This window comes from Vipera berus, assembly GCF_964194415.1.
Source record: "Vipera berus genome assembly, chromosome: 8".
NCBI classification, from domain to species: Eukaryota; Metazoa; Chordata; class Lepidosauria; order Squamata; family Viperidae; genus Vipera; species Vipera berus.
In genome coordinates this window covers 7,032,377-7,054,429 of record NC_138211.1, presented here as the reverse complement: position 1 = coordinate 7,054,429, position 22,053 = coordinate 7,032,377, and the positions used below count along the sequence as shown (strand labels likewise).

General features: G+C 43.1%; 1 protein-coding gene across 3 annotated transcripts in view; it reads left to right on the top strand.

Moving 5' to 3' along the window:
- The window catches only part of ST14 (ST14 transmembrane serine protease matriptase), a 42,603-nt gene continuing 20,550 nt past the window's right edge, over window positions 1-22,053 (top strand). For all 3 annotated transcript variants that reach the window (XM_081333869.1, XM_081333870.1, XM_081333868.1), the window contains exons 1-5: window positions 1-1,875; window positions 18,849-19,008; window positions 19,407-19,534; window positions 20,513-20,583; window positions 21,174-21,334. In XM_081333869.1, coding sequence (XP_081189995.1) covers window positions 1,798-1,875; window positions 18,849-19,008; window positions 19,407-19,534; window positions 20,513-20,583; window positions 21,174-21,334 — 598 coding nt within the window. In that variant the 5' untranslated portion in view covers window positions 1-1,797. The remainder of the gene's footprint in view (window positions 1,876-18,848; window positions 19,009-19,406; window positions 19,535-20,512; window positions 20,584-21,173; window positions 21,335-22,053) is intronic.

Sequence of the window (22,053 nt, the reverse complement as noted above, 5' to 3'; positions counted from 1 at the left end):
AAATCAATAACCTTAATAGAAATGTGTGATTCCTCTCAATCTCAGTGATGATACACAATCCCATTAGCTTGTTTCTAAAATGACCTGCTTTTCCAAATACTTGCGTTCACTTTGTGACTCAGTCTAGGAGTGGCTACTCCGGAGCAGCTCTCCTGGGCAGCCCAGTAAGTCCCTTCTGCCTGGAGCCCCCCACCGGCCTGTCGTCTTCCTCCCTCCATCCCTTAGGGCTCTCACCTTCTGCTACTCAAGGAGGGAACCAGCCTAGAACTAACGAAGAACTTCCTAAGAGGACAATTAACCAGTGGGACGGCTTGCCTTCAGAGGTTGTGGGGGATCCATCACTGGAGGCTTTTAAGAAGAGACTGGACAGCCCCTTGTCTGGAATGGTATAGGGCAGGGGTCTTCAAACCTGGCCCTTTTATGACTTGTGGACGTCAACTCCCAGAATGGGGTTGAAGTCCACAAGTCATAAAAGGGCCAAGTGTGAAGAGCCCCGCTATAGGGTCTCCTGCTTGAGCAGGCAGTTGGACTAGGGAACCTCCAAGCTCCCTTCCAGCTCCGTTCTGATAGATTGAGGTTCTCCTGCTTGTGCAGGGGGTTGGACTAGATGACCTCCAAGGTCCCTTCCAGCTCCGTTCTGATTGATTGAGGTTCTCCTGCTTGTGCAGGGGGTTGGACTAGATGACCTGCAAGGTCCCTTCCAGCTCCGTTCTGATTGATTGAGGTTCTCCTGCTTGTGCAGGGGGTTGGACTAGATGACCTCCAAGGTCCCTTCCAGCTCTGTCCTGATAGATTGAGGGTCTCCTGCTTGTGCAGGGGGTTGGACTAGATGACCTCCAAGGTCCCTTCCAGCTCCGTTCTGATTGACTCAGGTTCTCCTTGAGCAGGGGGTTGGACTAGATGACCTCCAAGCTCCCTTCCAGCTCTGTCCTGATAGACTGAGGGTCTCTTTTTGTGCAGGGGGTTGGACTAGATGACCTCTCAACTCTTTTATTATTCTGTGATTCTGCAAGGCCCTCCTGCTTGAGCAGGGGGTTGGGCTTGGAGACCTCTAAGGTCCCTCCCACCTCTCTGCTGACCGATTTCATGCCCCGCCCCGCCCCGCCCCGCCCCACACCTGCCAGCAGGAGAAGTGGGCGGGGCGGCGCGCCGGCAGGAAATTCCCGCGAGGGCGGGGGGAGCGGCAGCGCTTCCAGCCTCCCCGCCCCGAGTCACCTGTGCGCGCAAAGGGCGACCCAGGAAGCCGCGCGAGGGCCCGAGGGAGGCAGAGAGAGAGCGAGCGACCCAGTTCCAGCAGGCGAGAGAGAAAGAGGCGAGAAAAAAAAGAGAGAGAGACCAAAAAAGAAAGAAAGAAAGAAAGAAAGAAAGAAAGAAGAGAGAGAAAGAAAAAGAAAAAAGAAAGAAAGAAGGAAGGAAGGAAGGAAGGAAGGAAGGAAGGAAGGAAGGAAGGAAGGAAAGAAAGAAAGAAAGAAAGAAAAAAAATATCTCCTTTTCGGAGTCTCAGCGCGAGCACCGGATGTGTTTGGATCCACCCCCGCCTGGCTTTCTCCCCTTTCCTTTGTAGAGAGAAAACTCCAAGTTGCGTCTGGAAGCCCAAAAAAGAAAAAAAAAAGTTGGGGGCAAACTCGGCGCCGGTCGTCGGGAGTCTCTTTTTTTCCTTTTTCTGTCGGATTCCCGTCCCGCCTCGTTCGCCCCCCTCCCCTCCGCCCTCTCCCCCCCCCCGTCCCGTCGCCCTCCTCGGAGGGAGGGAGAAAGCGGTCGATCGGTCCATGAAGGCTCCCTAAACGTCCCGGAAGGATGAACATTTATCGCCCACCTTCGGGGGCCAAGACGAAGGTCTCGCAGGCGGGCCTGAAATACAGCAGCAAGACGGAGGTGAGCGCTGACTTCCTGGTGGCTTTTCGCGGGGGGGGGGGGCGGGGGCGGGGAGCGGGTCCTGGGAAGGGTGGTGGCTTTAAAAAAAAATCGGGATTTTTTATTTTTTTATTTTTTTTTTGCGTGTGTGTGATTCCCCCCTTAAGAGTTGGAAAGCGAACGATGTCTGAAGTGGCTAAACCGGGATGGATCCTAGCCGGAGTTTTATCCGCAAGTTTTTCCTCCGCCGTCTCTTTGTTGGGCTGGCGGGGCTTTGGGGCTGGGAAGGGTCTCTCCCCCCCCCCCTTAAGAGGGATCCGAGCACGGAAGAAAAATCTCAGTGGATCTCAAGCAGGCTTGGCCTGGCCCTTCTTTGTCGATCTGGCATTTGGAGGGACTGAATTCCAGAGAGATTTAGGCTTTTGGGTGGGAAGAGAAAAGGAGAAAGGAAAGAAAAAGGAAAGAAAGAAAGAAAGAAAGAAAGAAAGAAAGAAAGAAAGAAAGAAAGAAAAAGAAAGAAAGAAAGAAAGAAAGAAAGAAAGAGAATTCGGGAAGCTGCTCAGGTGTTCAGCTGATCTGCTAGGGCAGAAAGGTGTGCAAAGGTGAATTGTGGCCTCAGATTCTTTGAGAAGGAAGGTAGGAAAATGGAAAGGACAGCAGATCAGGTCTCTGGGATAGACCAGCATAGAAAGAGGGGAGTAAAAAAGTGAATACAGCTATCCTCGACTTACAACAGTTTATTTAGTGACCGTTCAAAGTTAGAACAGAACTGAAAAAAAGCGATTTATGACCTTTTTCACTCTTTCGACCGTAGCAGCAGCATCCCCCTGGTCGTGTGATCAAAATTCAGAGGCTTGGCTACTGACTCGTATTTATGACGGCTGCAGGGTGTCAAGGGTGTGTGATCCCCTTTTTTGCAACTTTCTGACAAGCCAAGTCAATGGGGGGAGCCAGATTCATTTAACAACCGCGTCGCTAACTGAACAACTGCAGTGATCCGCTTAACAAGTGTGGCAAGAAGGGTCGTAAAATGAGGCATAATATCTGACTTAGCAACAGAAATTTTTGGCCTCAATTGTGGTTCGAGGTCGTGTTAAAAACCCAAAAGAGAGAGAAAGCAGACCAAGTTTAAAAAATGAAAAGAATTTTTTTAAAAAAAAAAACTTATCAAGGGATAAATAATAGCACACAAAGATAAAGAAAAATAATACATGGCTTAGTAAATCTATCATAATACAAAACACTCTTAATTAACAACTCCAATACTCATTGAGGTTGGTTTGAGGCCTAGGCCATCGTCTGATGGATTGACAGCAGATTCTTTGAAAAGAAAGGCAGGGACGGTGACAGCGGTATATGAGTGATAGATTTTTGGAGAGACAGCGGTGGCCTACATCTGCTGAAGCAGAACTTGGGGGTGGGAACTGTGCTCACGGTTTTCCGTCTAGAAGGGAAGGGAAAGTATTCACAGTGACCTAAAATACTCTGAAATTGAGCAATGATGATGGGGATGGTGATGTGTTGGTGGTTAAAGCAAAGGGCAAAAAAGGCTTCCTGAAACCGAAAATAATTTTGAGCTCTGGAATTTGGTTTTAGGAAATTAGAGTTATATTATAAGGGATGCGGTGGCTCAGTGGGTTAGGACGCTGAGCTTCTCAATCAGAAGGTCGGCAGTTTGGCAGGTCGAATCCCGAGTGCCACGTAACAGACTGAGCGCCTGTTACTCGTCCCAGCTTCTGCCAACCTAGCAGTTCGAAGGCACGTAAAAATGCAAGTAGAAAAATAGGGACCACTACGGTGGGAAGGTTCCGTGCGCCTTTGGCGTCTAGTCATGCCGGCCACATGACCACGGAGACGTCCTCGGACAAGCGCTGGCTCTTCGGCTTTGAAACTGAGATGAGCATCGGCCCCTAGAATCGGAAACGACTAGCACGCATGTGCGGGGGAACCTTTACCTTTACCTAGAGTATATTGCAGTATGGGCAGTCTGAAGGATGCTTACTTCTGGGATATTTCCAGAGTTGTCTCCTTTAATGATGGGATTGTTTTGACATTGAAGAGGTGGAGGCTGGCTACAGATTATTTAGATTTCCTGTCAGGGGATGCAGAAACTTGATCTTCCCCCCTGCAAATGCAATGTTTCTAACAGGCCACTTTCTTATTCTTGTTGGCGGAGAAAGATTTTAAGAACGTTGTACCTGTTCGAAAACAGAGACAGTCCAATGTACTGGAGTGGATAAACCTCAACTGTGAGTTTCCTCAAAGATTTAATCTTAAGGTAGTAAGCCCTTCTCACCAGTGCAGTCAAATAAAGAGTTGCCTAGAATGACATTGAATGGCCACTGAAAGTTTACCTTCTTTTTCCCCATCCTGAAAAAAATGTCCTCCTAAAAGTAACTGGCAATACTTGTCTGGGCTCAGAAACCGAACTAGGACCTAGTTAGGTTCCTGCCTGAATGGGAGGTTACTCTGAAATCCCCAGACTGTAGGCTAAACTGAGAACATCCTAGACCTAGAAGAACATCCCTAGAAGAAGCAACAACGAGCCATTTCCTTGTTGCAAGAAAACAACTTGGATGCACCGGGAGCTGAGTTCAGTGTGACATAGACTTGATCTGAGAAGTGCGCTGATTGTAGATTCAAGATGTGATTTTTTTTTCTTTCTGGTATTGTTCTGAAGTTGCTCAAAAAAACCAAACTGATTGCCTTTTGTTAAGGTCAGAGAGTTCCTTGTTTCATGGCAAGCAGATTTTCCAGTTGGAGTAGTGGAGTGGAAGTTGAACATTTGCTCCTTGGGTGGGTGAGGCTAGCAAAAAGGCTTCCTCAAGTTTAGAAGAAAAGTGTAGGTTTTCTTTAATTAGCACTAATCTAGTTTCAAAATTTTAACAGTTAATTTAAAATGGCTGGGGGATGTAGCATGCAAAACAAATCTCTGCATTGGGGGACACCAGGGCTTAAAAAAAGGAAAGTGCTGATTTTTTGTGTTGGTTTTTTTTAATGTTCTAGCTGTTCATGTTGACCTACATTTTCTTCATACCTTCTTAATTTCTTCTGTGGGGAAGAACACGTTTCTGGTGAACAATGAAGTTTGCTTGGCAGCATAGATAAGTGGTTTACTGTTGTCTTCTTCTGAGAGGAAGGTTGCCTTCCTAATGTTCTCTCATGCAAGCACTAACTGCTTGAACCATGTTTAGTTTCCAAGCACAGCAGAATTGGTTAGGGATGATCGATACACAAAGCCATCTCGTAACTCCCTAGATTAGATCAGCCATCCCTATCTGATTGTGTGGATTCTTGATGAATTATCCGTTGTCTATGTAGGCTGGAAATCCCGTGGAAAGTTATCCCAGCATTTCTAGTTTCTGCCCATGTCTCCACGAGGCTGTCATGAAATAATGGCAGATTAAAAAATACCATCCAATAATAAAGGTAGATTGGGGGGAAAAAGTTTAAAAAATGTTACTGTAGAATCAAAGTAACAGGGAAAGCAAGAACCTTTTTCCTAAAATGTTATTTTTGTATAATAGGTGGTTATCCATAATACTTACCGGTATACATAGTACTCATATACAGTCTGCATATAGTATACAGTCATTATACATAGTCCTTTTTCTTGTGACAATAAGTTCCTATGGAATAGTTTAAATGTATTTCCTTCCTTCCTTCCTTCCTTCCTTCCTTCCTTCCTTCCTTCCTTCCTTCCTTCCTTCCTTCCTTCCTTCCTTCCTTTCTCCCTCCCTCTTTCTTTCTCCCTCTTTCTTTCTTTCTTTCTTTCTTTCTTTCTTTCTTTCTTTCTTTCTTTCTTTCTTTCTTTCTTCTTTCTTTCTTTCTTTCTTTCTTTTTCCCTTTTTCCCAATACAAGAAAGACCTTCCTCTCTAATAAATATGGAATTGCTACCAATAGCCTTTTTTCTCTCTTCATAGAAGGATATAAAATCTCTCTCTTTAAAAGATCCTTTCCTTTGTTCCTGTTTCATTCCTGATTGCTTTCATCATTTGTTTAGCCTATCTTGGCCAATGCAACAAGGGAATTAGCTTGTATATCTGTACAGCCTGATTTATTGGATGCATCTTTATACAGAGATGTTGCTAAAGCCAGAAAATTTACTGTGGTTGATTTACTGTGGTTAGAATGTTTTTAAATGCACTATTTTTGGGAAAACGTTTACAATTCATTTAACTGAATCTGAGGCTTGACTTATGCTGAAAAACTAAACCAAATCAGAACGCTCCATGCTATGATGAGCAGAGATGCAAAAGAAGTCTTTCATGAAAGTTGAAAGAAGGTTAATTCATAGCAGGGTCTAACTAATTAATTTCTACTTTGATAGGGATGCCTTAGGCATTTGATTTTTGCAACTTTCCATTCAGAATTCTTTCTGACTAAAACTGTCAAGCTATCCATTGGAGTATGAAAATATATATATATATATACACAGTATTGTGGTGAGAACTTTAATCTGCAAATCAGTTGAAGAATAAGATTAAGGGTCTCTTGTCACTTTCAGAAATTAGTTTAAGATACTGATAAAATATCAGTAAATAAGAATTGGGTTAGAAAACACTGCTTATACTTTGTCTGTGGAATTCTACCATGCAATTTGGACAGAAGAATAGAATATTCTTTACTGGCCATGTATGATTGGACTTTTCAACTTTAATGATGTCTTCTGAAGAACATGTCTCCATATTTATTGATAGGATTTTGTGAGGTCTGTTTTGCCTCCTAAGCAAAATCACTCCTGGCTGGAATTGACTGTTCCATCTTCAGACAGATGATTTTCTCTTTCTTTCTTTCTTTCTTTCTTTCTTTCTTTCTTTCTTTCTTTCTTTCTTTCTTTCTTTCTTTCTTTCTTTCTTTCTTCCTTCCTTCCTTCCTTCCTTCCTTCCTTTCTTCCTTCCTTCCTTCCTTCCTTCCTTCCTTCCTTCCTTCCTTCCTTCCTTCCTTCCTTCCTTCCTTCCTTCCTTTCTTTCTTTCTTTCTTTCTTTCTTTCTTTCTTTCTTTCTTTCTTTCTTCTTTCCCTCCCTCCCTCTCCCTCTCTCTCTCTGAAAAAGGGGTCTTATAGATGAAAAGGTCCCAACTTTTGAAGATTAGTGCAGTAAGTATGTGCATAAAGAATTTCTTACAACATCAAAATACTGATCAGGAAGAGAGGAAAGGGAACACTATTTGGGCACTGAGGGGAGCTAACCAACATAGTATTTACTGAAAATAAGGTGAGTTCTTGCACTGGGGTTTTCTCTAAGTTGTGTCTTCCTGTGTCATGGAAGAGGAGACCTATAGTCTTAGTGGTTGCTGAACCAGCAGGTCTCTGCAGCCCCAAACAGCATGGTCAGGAGTGAGAGATCATGAGAGGGTGTTCCACATTCAAATTCTGCATCGATTCCCTAGAAATTAGACCAGGGTTTCTCAACCTCTGTAACTTTAAACTGAGTGGACTTCCATTCCCAGAATTCTGGCTCTTCGGGGAATGCTGGGTAGAATTCTGGGAGAGGAAGTCCATGCAACTTGAAGTTGCAAAAGACAAGATTAGACTGAGAGAGCAATACCAAGAGCAGTTAGACTTATATACCGCTTCACAACGCTTTACAGTCCTCCCTAAGCGGTTTACATAGTCAGCCTCTTGCCCCCAACAATCTGGGTCCTCATTTTACTGACCCAGATTGGAAGGATGGAAGGCTGAGCGCTTGGACCATAGGCGCCACGAGTGGAACAGAGCTTTGAATCCAGGTCTCTCAGATCCAAAATTCTCATCCGTCATGGTGTTGAGCTATCTACACACACTCATTTTTTAAATCTTGCCTCCAGCTAGGAGCAACATCTGAGAGAGCTGGAGGTAGGAGAGCTGGAGGTAGGAGAAACTTGACCTAAATTTTCTTTCATCTACCTCATCTGGACAGCCCGAGAGAGTGTAGTTCAAACTGAATTGCTCCTTATCAAATGCACACCCAGAATGTAAACAAGCAGTGGATATAATTGGTGTGCTTTGTATGTCTAATGTTGAGTATTGTGATTGCAGAAAAAAAATGGCAAGTTTATTTGCAAAAGGAGACAACCTGTTGCTATTGGTGAAGGATATGAAACTCTTAGATGCTGGATAATTCAAAAGCTGTCACTCTTAGTTTAATCTTCTTTGCAATGTTGTGTGTTTGAATTTTGGAACCATCTATGGATAAAAAGTGTTCTCTACAAGCTTCTCAAGTAAATTCTGTCAGTTGCAGGCCAGAATAAATATAGAATCACTTTAAATGAAGCGCTGAGTTTTGAAATTAAGAGGGTTCGGACTTGAATGAATAAGCTATTAGCAAATCCTTTTTATCTTTCTTGAATCAGGCAATGGAGAGAGAACATAATGATTCATTTGAACATTTCCTATCATTTTCCACATTTTAAAAATTCCCCTGGTTGTAGTGTAGTATTCCAAACTTTTCATTTTTTAAAGAACTTGCCTTTAAATTTCCTTATTTGCTTAGTAATAAACTGCCACTGGTCTTCCCAGTTGCAATGTATGGCAGTGAAAGTTGGACCATAAAAAAGGCTGAGCGCCAAAGAATTGAAGCCTTTGAACTATGGTGCTGGAGAAGACTCCTGCGAGTCCCTTGGACTGCAAGGCGATCAAACCGGTCAGTCCTAGAGGAGATCAACCCTGACTGCTCTTTAGAAGGCCAGATCCTGAAGCTAAAACTCAAATACTTTGGCCACCTAATGAGAAGAAAGGACTCACTGGAGAAGAGCCTAATGCTGGGAAAGATTGAGGGCAAAAGAAGAAGGGGACGACAGAGAAGGAGGTGGCTGGATGGAGTCACTGGAGTAGTAGGTGTGAGCTTAAATGGACTCCAGAAGATGGTAGAGGACAGGAAGACCTGGAGGAACGTTGTCCATAGGGTCACGATGAGTCGGACATGACTTCTTAGCTAACAACAACAAAAAGTGCCACTGAAAATCTGTGCGATTTCTCTGTTAAATAAATTGCTTTAAGATTAGACAAGGGGATTTGATGTGGGCTTTGTGTAATGGTTCCAATACAGATCTGGAAATTAGAACCTGCTGGATCAGGATCTACTGTAAATAAATGAGACATAAGATTTTTGAAGACCACACTGAACAAGGTGAATAAGACATAATACACTCACCAGGGAGCAAAAATTGGGTTTTGATTCTTTACTGAAAGATTCTCAGGGATAAATTTAGGACTGCAGCTATGTATTGGATCAACTGGTTCTGTTCTACCTGCCAGGTGGTTGTAGATGTTTTATATCTGTTGACAATCCCCAAGGCAATAATATAGTCATCTGTATCAATATGTAAAGAACTTGAGTTGGAAGGGATCTTGAAGGTCTTCTAGTCCAACCCCTTGCTCAGGCTGGAGACTCTATACCATTTCAGACAAGTGGCTGTCTAGTCTCATCTTAAAAGCCTCCAGTGGTGGAGCACCCACAACTTTTAAAGGCAAGCCGTTCCACTGATTAATTGTTCTCACTGTCGGGAAATTTCTCCTTAATTCTAGGTTGGTTCTCTCTTTGATTACTTTCCATCCGTTGTTTCTTGTCTTGCCTCCTGGTGCTTTGGAAAATAGGTTGATCCATCCTTCTTTGTGGCAGCCCATCAAATATTGGAAGTTGCTCTTCTCTGCACTTTTTCCAAAGTCTCAACATCTTTTTTATATTGTGGTGACCAAAACTGGATGCAGTATTCCAAGTCTGGTCTTACAAAGGCTTTATAAAGTGGTACTAATATTTCACGTGACCTTGATTTTATCCTCCTGGTAATGCAAACTAGGATTGAATAGGGTTATAAAAAATAGGAAGTAATTGGCAGAATCAATATCTATCTTACCAAATTAGTTTGGGAAACAGTCATAAATAATTGCTGTTATTTAAAACGAGGAAAAATTAGAATGAGGGTTTGAGGGACTCTTGTAGCTTGTCCAGGGTTTATTCTGAACTAAACCTCCACTGTGCTAATTAAACTGCAGTTGGCTCTTCTACAGTCACAGCGAAAACTTAACAAGGGAATTCATGACAGAAATAAGATTTCCTGTTTCAGATCTCTCTTTCTCATATTTTCTCCTTCTCTTGACCAGCCCTGGTAAAGATTAACCAGAATCATCTCCCAACAGTCATTTTTTTTATGGCAGCTAAATTACTTTTCATGATTTGCAACTAGGGAAAAGCTGAAAGCAAATGACAAAGTCTGTTGTGCGACCTTGTGAGGTTTGAATTGTGGATTAGATAATTGGGCACCGATGTCTTTTTCTGTAGGTTCCCCCCCCCCCCTATTTTTGACACAGACACTGTTAACTTTGGTTTTCAAATGTCTTCCTGCTAGACTAGAGACTCATTACAGTTTCTCTTTCTTCTCTTCCTGGATGTTTGGACATTAATTGTATTTGAGTTTGTATCCTCCTTCACTGGGAATTTCTATCGGAGGGTGGCATTTTATGTTTCTGCAATGAGTACGTGCCATTGGGATGAGCTCATAGCAATACTCACGCTTGGATGCCCAAAGTGCTTGATGACGTACATCAAGCGTCACTTCTTTATGATGAATGGGCAGTGGCTAGACCTGAAACTGGCTTTCTCTTAAGGTTGGTTTTCCTTTTGCCCTGGTTGATCTTCTTGCTAATTATCCTCTGTGGCTATTGTGGAAGTAAGATCTTGATTGTTTCTTCCTCTTTCCTCTCCTGTTTCTTCCTCCTTCCTCTCCTGTTTAAATGCAAAGCAACTGCATTTGAATAAGACCCAAGACTGTGTTTTGTGAATGTGGCGTATTGTGTTCTGAGGCTAGGTTGTGATTGGATCGGTTAAGGTTGCCCAAACTAGGACATCCCTTATATCCCTCAAAAGGACCTTCTCACTTTATATGTTTTTGCCGTTATTATTTGCCTACATGGCTTTATATCTTGGTCTTAGCAGTGCTTAATTCTTTGAGTCTTATCCGTGGCTTGCAAATGTGGCTTATTTCTTTATTGAACTTACTCTCCATTTCAAGATGGCTAAGTATTTGGGAGTGCAAGAAGCAAACTCACCTGAAAAGTAGATGTGGCCTAAGGCTGACCTTTCCAACTATGGTGGGTTTTTTTTATCTTTATTGGAGAGTTGAGTGATGAATATTCTTGCTTGGTGTTGCAAACTATATTTCTGTTGACACTTCCAGGTGAAAGGGGGAAAGTGCACCACTTAAAAATAAATACATTTCTGGATTTTTGATCAATCTGTAAGTGGTGTTCTGTTTCTCCTTTAGAATCCATCCTAAGTTAAACCCGCAAATATGTTCTACCTTCCCGTGACTGCCAGTGAAAAGGTAGTTTCTAGTGAGAATTCTGAAATATTTTGGCACATGTGCATGCATGTATTTTGTTCAGCTTTCTTTAGTTATGCTTTTTCTATAATGGACAGCTGCATAAATCTAAGGATATGGATGTCCATAGAAGAACTGGTGGTGAAGCAAGTGACAACATGCATTGCAGCTTTGTTGTTAAAATGTTAAAATACACGTTGGTATTACCCTGGCCAAAATCCTCTAGTTAAGGGATAATTGTGCATTCCCTACTTAGTTTGTAAAGGTGTCTTGCAACATTATTTTCTTTCTCCAATATTTTCTAGACCAGTGTCTCTGAAACCTCAGCAATTTTACGTGGTTTGGACTCCAGCTGCCAGAATTCCCCAGTCAGCTATTGTGACTGGGGAATTCTGGGAACTGAAGTTCAAACAGCTTAAAGTTGTTGAGATGGAAAAACATTGTTCTGGACATTGATTTGATTTCTCATATCCTGTTTAGAAACTGGGATTTATTTACTGTTACAGCAGAGTTCAAACCACATTGTCTACAATTTAGCCATTCTTGTGTTTCTGGTTAGATTTAGGTGGATTAGAGGTTTTCCAACTTGGCCCTTTTATGACTTGTGGACTTCAACTCTCAGAATTTCTCAGCCAGGCACGCTGGCTGAGGAATTCTGGGAGTTGAAGTCCACAAGTCATAAAAGGGACAGGTCTGAAGACCCTCCTCCCCGCTTTGCGGTGGATGGTACTAGCTACATATTTTTAAACTTGTGTGGGTGTCTGAATGTTCTCAGCTATCCTTGACCTCCACATGAAGATGAGCAAAGAGGAAGAAAAGGATCTAAAACCTTCTAAGTCTTATCAGTTTTGCTTCGCTGACCAACTAATCCATATATGGTCTAACTTCCACATGTTTTCGTTGTGTTTAAAGCAAGTGCTGAGTCATCAAATGAAGATATGGCTAACTGATCAAATGAAACCAGACTGCAGGTTACACAACAGCCATGTGGCAAGACTCTGTCTTGAAGAAGGAAGTCAACTTCAGTTAATGATTACAAGTGGTTGGTTTCCTGAATAGCTTTGCAAAGCTGTTCTCTCGTAGCTGAAACCAATCTTACTAGTTTTCTTGGGAGATCAAAAACGCGCATATTCTGAGGGTTTCTCCCCCCCCCCGCATTAGATTTCATTCATCAGAGTTACCTTGAGGTAAGATGGGCGGCCTATACATTGTTTAAATAAATAAAGATGTTTTGAACAAAGAAATCTTGAATACCTAGCTGATGAATGAAGATTAAATTAAGTGTGGAGGAGGGATTCAGTAGTCCCAATATTTTATAATTTGCAGGAATTTACTTGAAGGCACAGGGGTAAAATGTAGTTCTAATATTAATTTAATTCTGTAGTTAGATTAGTAACAGACTTCTGGCTGGGTTTCCTGCATCCATGCGATGGCCAAGATCAAAGTAGGACGTTTATGTGTCTCTTCAAGTTGCTAGAGACTAACTTCTTTTTAGATTTTTTTTAATGAGTAAGGTAAAGGTAAAGGTTCCCCCGCACATGTGTGCTAGTCGTTTCCAACTCTAGGGGCCGGTGCTCATCTCCATTTCATAGCCGAAGAGCCAGCGCTTGTCCGAGGACGTCTCCGTGGTCATGTGGCCGGCATGACTAGACGCCAAAGGCGCACAGAACGCTGTTACCTTCCCACCGCAGTGGTCCCTATTTTTCTACTTGCATTTTTACGTGCTTTCGAACTGCTAGGTTGGCAGAAGCTGGGACGAGTAACAAGCGCTCACTCTGCTACGCGGCACTTGGGATTCGACCCACCAAACTGCCGACCTTCTGATCGACAAGCTCAGCATCCTAACCCACTGAGCCACCGCGTCCCTTTTTTAATGAGTATAAAAGCTAATTAAACATCTTGTCTGTGAAATAAGAAGATCAGAAATACGAGAACATTTCTAAAAATGGTAGAGATTAGAAAACCAATTCAGTGTTATCATCAAGAAAAGTAAATGAATATGTTCATGAAGTCGCTAAGGGCTGAGCTGGATGCGAAGGATTACCTATATTCTGCTTTTTACATTTTTATAAATAACTCAAGGCGGGGAACATACCTCCTCCTTCCTCCTGTCTTCCCCACAATGAAAATCCTGTAAGGTGGGTCGCGCGGACAAAAAGTGTTTGGCCCAAAGTCGCCCACCTGGTTTTTTCATGGCTAAAATGGGACTAGAACTCACAGTCTCCTGGTGAATGACCCAAAGTCACCCAGCTGGCTGGCTTTCATGCCTAAGGCACGACTAGAATTCACACGCTCCTGGTTTCTAATCGTACCTTCACCACTAGATCAAACTGGTTTCCTTTTTATTGTTTTCGTAGCTCCCAGTGATGGAGCCACAAGGATTTTTCCAATTTTAGGATAACAAGGCGATTATGTATCTGATTCTGGACTGAGGCAGGGAAGTAGAGTTATTCCCTGAGCTTAAATTATTGCATAGTAATGGTTAAAATATTCAATTCCATCCTCAGTTATGAAGACTGACTGGGCAATTTTGGGCCAGTCATTCTCTCTCAACTTCATCAACTTTAAAAGGTAGTTATTTTGGTTGTTACTCCCTTGAAGAGGTTTATGGAAGAAAAATGGGGCATAATTCTAACCAATAAGATTATGACATTGAGCATGCTTGAAGGAACATAATCAACTTTGGCTATACTTTCTGTTTAAATAATTAGTTTTGTCAGCTGCAGTCAGAGATGGAAACTCCAGAAAAGCATTTATTTATTTATTTATTTATTTTAATTCCATTTATATCTGGCTACAATTTTTGTTTTTACACCATCTTTCTATAGAGCAGCTTTAGATTTAAGGTTGGCCATTGGAGAGCTGCCCCATCCTTTTAAAAGTGTCTAAAAACAAATAGTTGCCAAGTGCTAACTCTTACAACACAACACTTTACGTTCAGAATAGAGAGAGGGAAAGGAAGCATTGTTATGTGTCAGAAATGAGGTGTGAGGGCAGGGACCAAAAGTTCCCAGGCTTGTGAGGACCATTAGGTCAACAAGGCCAGTTGCCTTCCATGACTTTGAAGAAGATGACCATAATACCAGTGGGGGAGAGGAGAACTCTAGAACAAAACCCCCCAGGAATGGATACAAACGTACCTGAATATGTATACACATATTTAAGCCCTACTTTAGTTATGAAAATCAGCTGGGTGACTTTCGCCAGGAGCTGAGAGTTCTAGGCCTGCCTTAGCCACAAAAGATGGCTGGGTGACTTTGGGCCAGTCATTCTCTCCCATCCCAATCCACCTCACAGGACTGATGTTGTCAGTAAACTAGGAGTAGGAAGGTGTGATGGATACGTTCACTGCCTTGAGTTATTTATAAAAATAATAAAGGCGGGATTCAAGTAAACAAATCCACAAAAATAAACATAGCTCCTATTGTCTTCAGAAAAGAGCTAAGAGTGAAAAGCCACTATAACCTTATGTGGGTAGAATGTTTGAGATTGTTGTGACTCAGGGCCAGCCTGTGGGCCCGGCAGCCGGCTCGGATGTATCGGATGACTCAGATGAGGGGGAGGAGGGAGACGAACCGGCTGATGATGGCTTGGAGGCTTTGCAGAGCCCTCAGCCGGGGACCTCCTCTCAGCTGCGTGAGCCCGATAGTGCGGAGGATGATGACCCACAGCTGGCCCTGTTCAAGGACGCCCGACGCAGGAGGCAGTCGAGCAGGAACAAACAAAGAAAGGCTGTGGGACTCCTCGGGAGGAGGCACAGAGAGACCACGCCCTGAGCTCTCAATAAAAGGAGTGTTTGGGGAGGGGCTGGTTGCTGAAAGCAACCCTTCTGCTTGAGGATTCAAGTTCCTGTGTTTTTGTTTCTTGTTTTGTTAATTGACTATTAAATCTTGGCAAACGCTTTTCAGCCTTGGACGCTCTCCAGTCTCTTCTGTTGGAATAGAGGTTTGCCTTACTACAAGGCCGGAAGTGGGCTGGTTCAGAACAGAGATTGGTTAGCAATGAATGAAACGTGAACAAATGAAGTTTTATAATGGATTGCAGTTTGGAGTGGAATTTAATGGGCTCAAAACACAGGGAAAATGTGTGTTCGGAGGAAGATTTCAAGCAACTGTGAGAAAATTCAAGTCATTGAGAAATGGAGTGATTTGGCTATGCACTAGGACAGGGGTAGGCAACCTCAGCTCTTATGACTCATGGACTCCAACTCCCAGAATTCCTCAGTCCGCATAGCTGACTGAGGAATTCTGGGAGTTGAAGTCCATGAGTCATAAAAGAACCGAGGTTGCCTACCCCTGCACTAGGAGATTTGACCCCTTCCTCAGTTACTAGATTATTTCCCTGACAGATAGAGTTAACAAGGATCATGTCCACCCACCTTTATCAGGTCAAAGAGAAAGGACACTGGTGGTTGAATGTAGCTGGTGAGACAAATTATCTGGCATCCCTGGTTTGTTTGCCTGTTAGGTAGCATCCACCTGCCTGAGATGGAAAAGTAAGGAGGTATTTCCTGGGATCCATCCTACCCGTCCCTGACTGTCATTTCTATTTTCTTTGGGAAGGTAGTTTACTCCCCTTAGAGTTTCCATTATTGAAAATATTGAAAGAAAAATCTTCATCAGGGTCCAGTCCAAGCCGGGAATAAACAAAATGGAGACTGCTTTAGAAAGAAGGTTGTAGTTTAGCGAAGAGTAGCACCAGACAGAAATGTGGCTCTGGGAAAGCTGACCACATGTTGCTGAGACTGGTGGGTTTTTATACCTTCTTGGCCTTTTGTGTTTGGAGTTGTTTTCTGTGGCTTTGTATTTCCTGTGTCATGTACTTTGACCTGAGGTTCTGAGCATGCCCTTTTGGTATTCTGATGGTGGTGGTTTAATCCTATTATTTCCTAAAGGTCATGTCTTTAGAGTTTGGGTGGGGTATGTAGATTTTAGGGGTCTTTGTCTTTCTAATCCCATCAGCTTCTAGCTTCCTTGCTCCAACCTTTCTGAATAGGATGATCAAATCTGCATTTCTACAGACCTGGCCTCTGCCTGGGGCTATTAAGAAAACTCTTGGCCTGCTTTTCTGCCTTTAAGATCCTTTGGGGAAATATAATATTCTGCCTTTTAATACTACCAAAATATTTCTTTCTCAAAGTGGGGTGGCGGTGCCGTCCTCCTACAAAAGGTTACAGGAAGAAGCAGTTGTTAGCTCAAGCTGGGTTGGTGCCCCGAGAACAAAAGGAAGTAAACGCCTCTCCTTTTCCTTCCCGAGACCGAAGAAAGGTTTATAGAGGGGATTCTATCACCTTGGAGTTCTTGCTGCCAGGAGTGTAACACAGGTGTGGCCCAGTTGAGACAACCTGTTTTGGCTGGATCGACTCTCAGGTGTAAGAGCGGCGTTGGGTTGGGCCAGTGAGAAAAGTCTGTTCCTGAAACTCCTCGGTGAGTGTGCCAGCAATAATCAAATGTCCCTGCAGTTTCTGGGAATGAGTGTGCAGGTTCTCCAACTGTGTATTCAGAGTTTCTGTGTGCTAGAAAAAGCATTTCCCAACCCACATCATGGTAATTGTAGTCCAACACATTTTTTTAATGTATTTATTTCCATCCCGCCTTAATAAATATTTTTTACAAACAACTCAAGGTGGTGAACATTTCCACCACACCTTCCTTCCTTCCTCCCTCCCTCCCTCCCTCCCTCCCTCCTATTTTTCCCCACAACAACAATCCTGTGAGGTGGCCTGGGCTGGGACAGACTGGCCCAAAGTTACAGAAGCAGGAAAAGATTGACAAAGGGATGGCTTAAGGGATTTCTCTTTGTTTGATTCTTAGTTAAGCAATTTGGATTGCGGTGATTTCAGATGGAGAGGGATTGGCGAAGGGAAAACTAGAGTCTCCAGTTCGAATTCTGCCACTTGACCTGACTGTAACATGGCTAGCGCTTTTCATTTTCTGATACACTGCTACAGAGTTGTGCTCTTTCTTTTCTTTTTTTTATGGGCAAGTTTTGAGTTAAGACCTGAAAGGCGTAATTATTTTCCTGCATGGGTATCAAATTGTTATTCCAGCATCTCTTTTTAAGTTTTCCAGTAATCCATGGGCTTTTATTTGGCCCTGCATTTTTATAACATGTCAATAAGGAGAAGCTGTTGCGCAGGAGCAATTAAGTTTCTCTGCAGTCTGTGTTGGAATCAAATATTGAGATAACCTTTGCATGTGTACTTTTGCTGAGAGAATGCTCCGGTAGGTATTCTGACTCAGAGGGTTGCTGGCAACCCTCTTGGTTTTGTGGGGGGGGGGTGCAGGTGGACAGGCTGAGAAGCAGCAGGTGTCTCTTAACCAGGCGTTGACCAGTCCTGCTCCCCTTGAGCACTTAAATCAATGTGCAAAAGCATCGCATGCGTCATTCTGTGGGGTGGAGAGAAAGAAATGGATGTTGTGTCTATCCATCTGTCTGCTTGCCGGCCTTGCTTTTTACAGCCACGAATGTGACTTGAGAGCTGGCTTGCAGTGTGACGCAGAGCAATTTAAACTCAAGTCGATTAATCCCAGGGGCTTAAAGCAAAGAAAGAAAAAGGAAATAATAATAATAATAATAATGAGCGAGCAAAATCCAACAGAACAGAAGCTAATTAGATGTAAGAGATTGAGAGCAAGGAAGAAAGTAAGAGAGAATAAATAAAGCATTGAACACTATTGAATCCCGCTTGGCTTTTTGTCTTGCTTTAAGAGCCTCAACAATCGAGGGACACAAATGTTGGACTAGATCAGCCTGTACTGAATCCAGCATGGTGTCCTTCTCATCTAGGCCATTGTTCACACCTGGTGACTCTACCTGCTATGACTGATTGCCTTAAGGATGGCAGGGCTAAGTTTTTAGGGATGGAAACGATGCCTTGTTGGTGCACAGCTTGGTAGGCAGAGTCAGTCCTAACCCAAGACAGAAAGAATTGTCTCAGTACCAACAGAAGTGAGTATTTGCAGCTCAGAGTCGAACTGTGAGGTCCTTGGTGCTTTCTAATCTTGGCTGTTTTCTTGCAGTCATTTCATTATCCGGCTAGGTAACATCATCCGTGCTGGAAGGGAGTGGGGTTTATGGAGTGGAGAAGAATGGGAGGAGGAAGAAGAGATTGTGGGGTCCTTGGTGCTCTCTGAGCTTGGCTGTTTTCTTGCAGTCATTTCATTATCCAGCTAGGTAACATCATCCGTGCTGGAAGGGAGTGGGGTTTATGGAGTGGAGAAGAATGGGAGGAGGAAGAAGAGATTGTGGGGTCCTTGGTGCTCTCTGAGCTTGGCTGTTTTCTTGCAGGCATTTCATTACCCGGCTAGGTAACGTCATCAGTGCTAGCACGACGATGTTATCTAGCTGGGTAATGAAACATTTGCAAGGTAGCAACCAAGATCCGAGAATTGTGTCGGACAACAAATTCTGAAAAATGGAATCAGAAGCTGGAGAAAACTGAATAAGATGAGGCTGCTTTGCACTGAGGCCTTGTTCTGTTATCAGTCTGCAGAAAAAATTCAGCTATCGTTTTGGAACTGGGGTCCCTTCAAGCAGAAACGCATCTTGCAATGTTTGTCATGGGAGAAGAGTCTGAGGTTGACCCTGCTGTAATACATTTGGATGAGAAAACATCCACGAGGCACTCAGGGACAAGGGTTTTGGATGTGCTTGGAATGCAGCCTGACCATCTAAGCTTGTCTTGCTCTAGGACATGAATGGCCTTGAGGAAGGGGTGGAGTTCCTCCCCACCATGAACACCAAGAAGCTTGAGAAGCGTGGTCCAAAACGCTGGGTGGTGGTGGTCATCGTAGTCTCCATCTGCCTGCTCCTTTCTCTGTTGGTTGGGCTGCTGGTTTGGCACTTCAAATGTAAGTTGTGTGTTTACACTCCGAGCTAAAAATAGTTATGAACGATAATATATTAGGGTGGAACAACTAATACACTACTTCATATCCTACGGCTGATTTCACCAGCTTTACACCTAAATAAATCTGCTTCCTCTGAGATCTGTGGTTTAGTCATCTATAAAATAGAACTCCTGAGATTCTAATCCTGGTGCATCTATTTAGGGCGAGATTTTACATTTGTCTTCCAGGTGGGTTTTCAGCTGCAATACTCAAGAAACAACAAGGTGAAAGGGTGGCGGGGTGACCCTTTCCAAATAACTTAATGGGCATCTCCAGACATTCTGGGTTGCTAGCAGAAAGTACTCTGTCCAACATTTTTTTGCTGATTCTGACCTCTGTCCTCCCTTGGCTGCTTTCAGACAGGGCCGCCCTTGAGTACAGGTCATACAACGGCCACATGAGATTGATAGGCACTCGGTTCATCGATGCTTATGAGAGTTCCAGTTCTCCTGAATTCGCTGCAATGGCGAAGAGTGCAAAGAAGATGGTAAGAACTAACAACGGTATGACCAACGGCAGCAACGGATCCTTTGTGTTGGATGTCAAGGGTTTAGATTAAAGCAGCTTCTCACCACCTATTGGCTCCAAATCTATTGCAATGATAATTCCCTTAATTTTTAGCTGTGGAATTCTGGAAGTTACAGGTCAGGCCTATTTGAGATGAGATGGAAGAGAAAATGGAGACCACTTAAAGTCTTATGGATAGCAAGAAATTATTTTCTTGAGAGCAAGGTTGAACTCATCAGTTGTCCTCCATGGAGGGGTCTTCTGCTGATGTCTAGCTGGCATTACAGCCAGTCCTTGCTCACCAACCATAATTGGGACCTAGAACTCCATCAACTAAGCAACATGGTTGTAAGGCACAATTTCATGCAACAGACAAAAAACCACTCAAGTTACCTGGTGGGGTTCATATATAACACAAATCATGTAATGTGGTTTATTGGATTTTGGCTTAGCATGTTGACATGGATCCAGCCATCCCAATTTATAAACCCTTTTAGCAATAGCAATAGCACTTAGACTTATATACCACTTCACAGTACTTTACAGCCCTCTCTAAGCGGTTTGCAGAATCAGCCTATTGCCCCCAACAATCTGGGTCCTCATTTTACCGATCTTGGAAGGAGGGAATACTAAGCCAACCTTGAGCCGGTCAGGATCGAACTCTTGACAGTGAGCAGTGAATTAGCCTGCAATACTGCATTCTAACAACTGCGCCACCACAGCTCTGAATGACTGTAGCCCAATCCCATCGTTTGTTCAGTAAAATAAGGACTGTTAACGAAGGGATTGAGAAGCTAGAACCCCAACAGATAAATAAGTAAGACATTGACAAATAATGGTACATGCTGTGAGAAAAATGAGCCCAGCTGGAGTAGTTAGACTGATTTTTAAGCTGAATTTAATAGAAATGTATCCATTCTTGTACTTGTTTTCAATGCAGCCATTTTTTTATTTTTAGCTCTTGGACATCTATGCAAATAATTCGGACGTTGGTCCATTCCACAAAGACTCAAAAATACGAGCATTCAGGTACGTAACTCATGAAACATCAGAACAGTTTGGTCTAATGGTTATGACAACAGGTTAGAAGCCAGGAAACTATGAGTTGTAATCCCTATTTAGGCACAAAAGGTGGTGGATAGGTACTTTGGGCCAATCCCCAGGAGGCTGTGAGTTCTAGTCCCACCTTAGGCACAAAAGATGGCTGAGTGACCACAAGTTCTAGTTTTGCTTAGACATGAAAGCCAGTTGGGTGATTTTGGGCCAATCATCAGGAGATAGTGAGTTCTAGTCTGCCTTTAGGCATGAAAACTGGTCAGCTGGGTGACTTTGGGTCATTCACTAGGAGATGTGAATTGTAGTCCTACCTTAGCCGTGAAAGTCACTCTCTCTCAGCCCAACCCACCTCATAGGATGGTTGTTGTAAGGAAAATAAGAAGAGGAAGGAATATTACGTATGTTTGCAGATCTTAAAGTTGCCAAGTTTGAAAAAAACAAACAAACCTGTTTTAGACCTTGAAGCCATTGATCATAATAGAATGTTCTATTACAGGTATCTATTTTTTTTTCAGCAATCCCTGGATTCTAACCTATGTGTCATTTTTTTCCCCTCCACACAGTGAAGGCAGTATTATTGCTTACTTCTCGTCCGTGTTCAGTGTACCTAAATACAAGATCGATGCTCTTGATAACGCCATGGCAAATTTCCAGATATTAAACCTAGAGGGAATGGGGAAAGGGCGCAAGCCGGTACTTCGAGTTGAGTCTCTTGCTGCTTTTCGTAAGTCTCTCTCTCTCTCTCTCTCTCTCTCTCTCTCTCTCTCTCTCTCTCTCTCTCTCTCTCTCTCTCTCTCTCCTCCTCTTCCTACACTGATTCCCTCATCTGTCTAGCTCGGTGGGATATTTTGCACTAGACATCAGGGAAGGTTGAAATTTGGGGTGTGCCAAAGCAAAGAAAATGTTTAAAAGGCAACATTAGTAGGAAAAAAAATTAGAATAAATCTAAAACGTATGAAGATATGTCCCAGGATAATGTTGCAGGATCCAATCTGGGTCAGTCACTGGGACCAAGCTTTTGGACTCAATACTGGAGCCCATTCTGAGGGAACTTCTCTCTACCAGAATGTGGTATCTAATTTAATATTCCCATTTCTAATGTCCCAGCCATCTGAAGGACTTGAAACTCAGCCATTTTTTTTCTATTTTGCATAAGTAGAGTTGGGCCTGAGTGGATGGGGAATGCTCAGAAAATGCATGGCAAAGGAGAGATTAATCTTGCGAGCCAGCGCCATCATGGGGAAGGGAGAGGCAGTTGCTTTGGGTGGGCAAATGATGGTCAGACGTCATACAAGATGCCAAAGAACAGAGATACGTGTACAACATGACTAGCTACTAACTGTCCCCAGTATAATCTTGTAACTTCTAGTGCACCAGAGAAGATCTCATTGCAAGCTTTGTAATGTACTGGTAGCCCTTGACTTATGATTGCTTGTTATGATG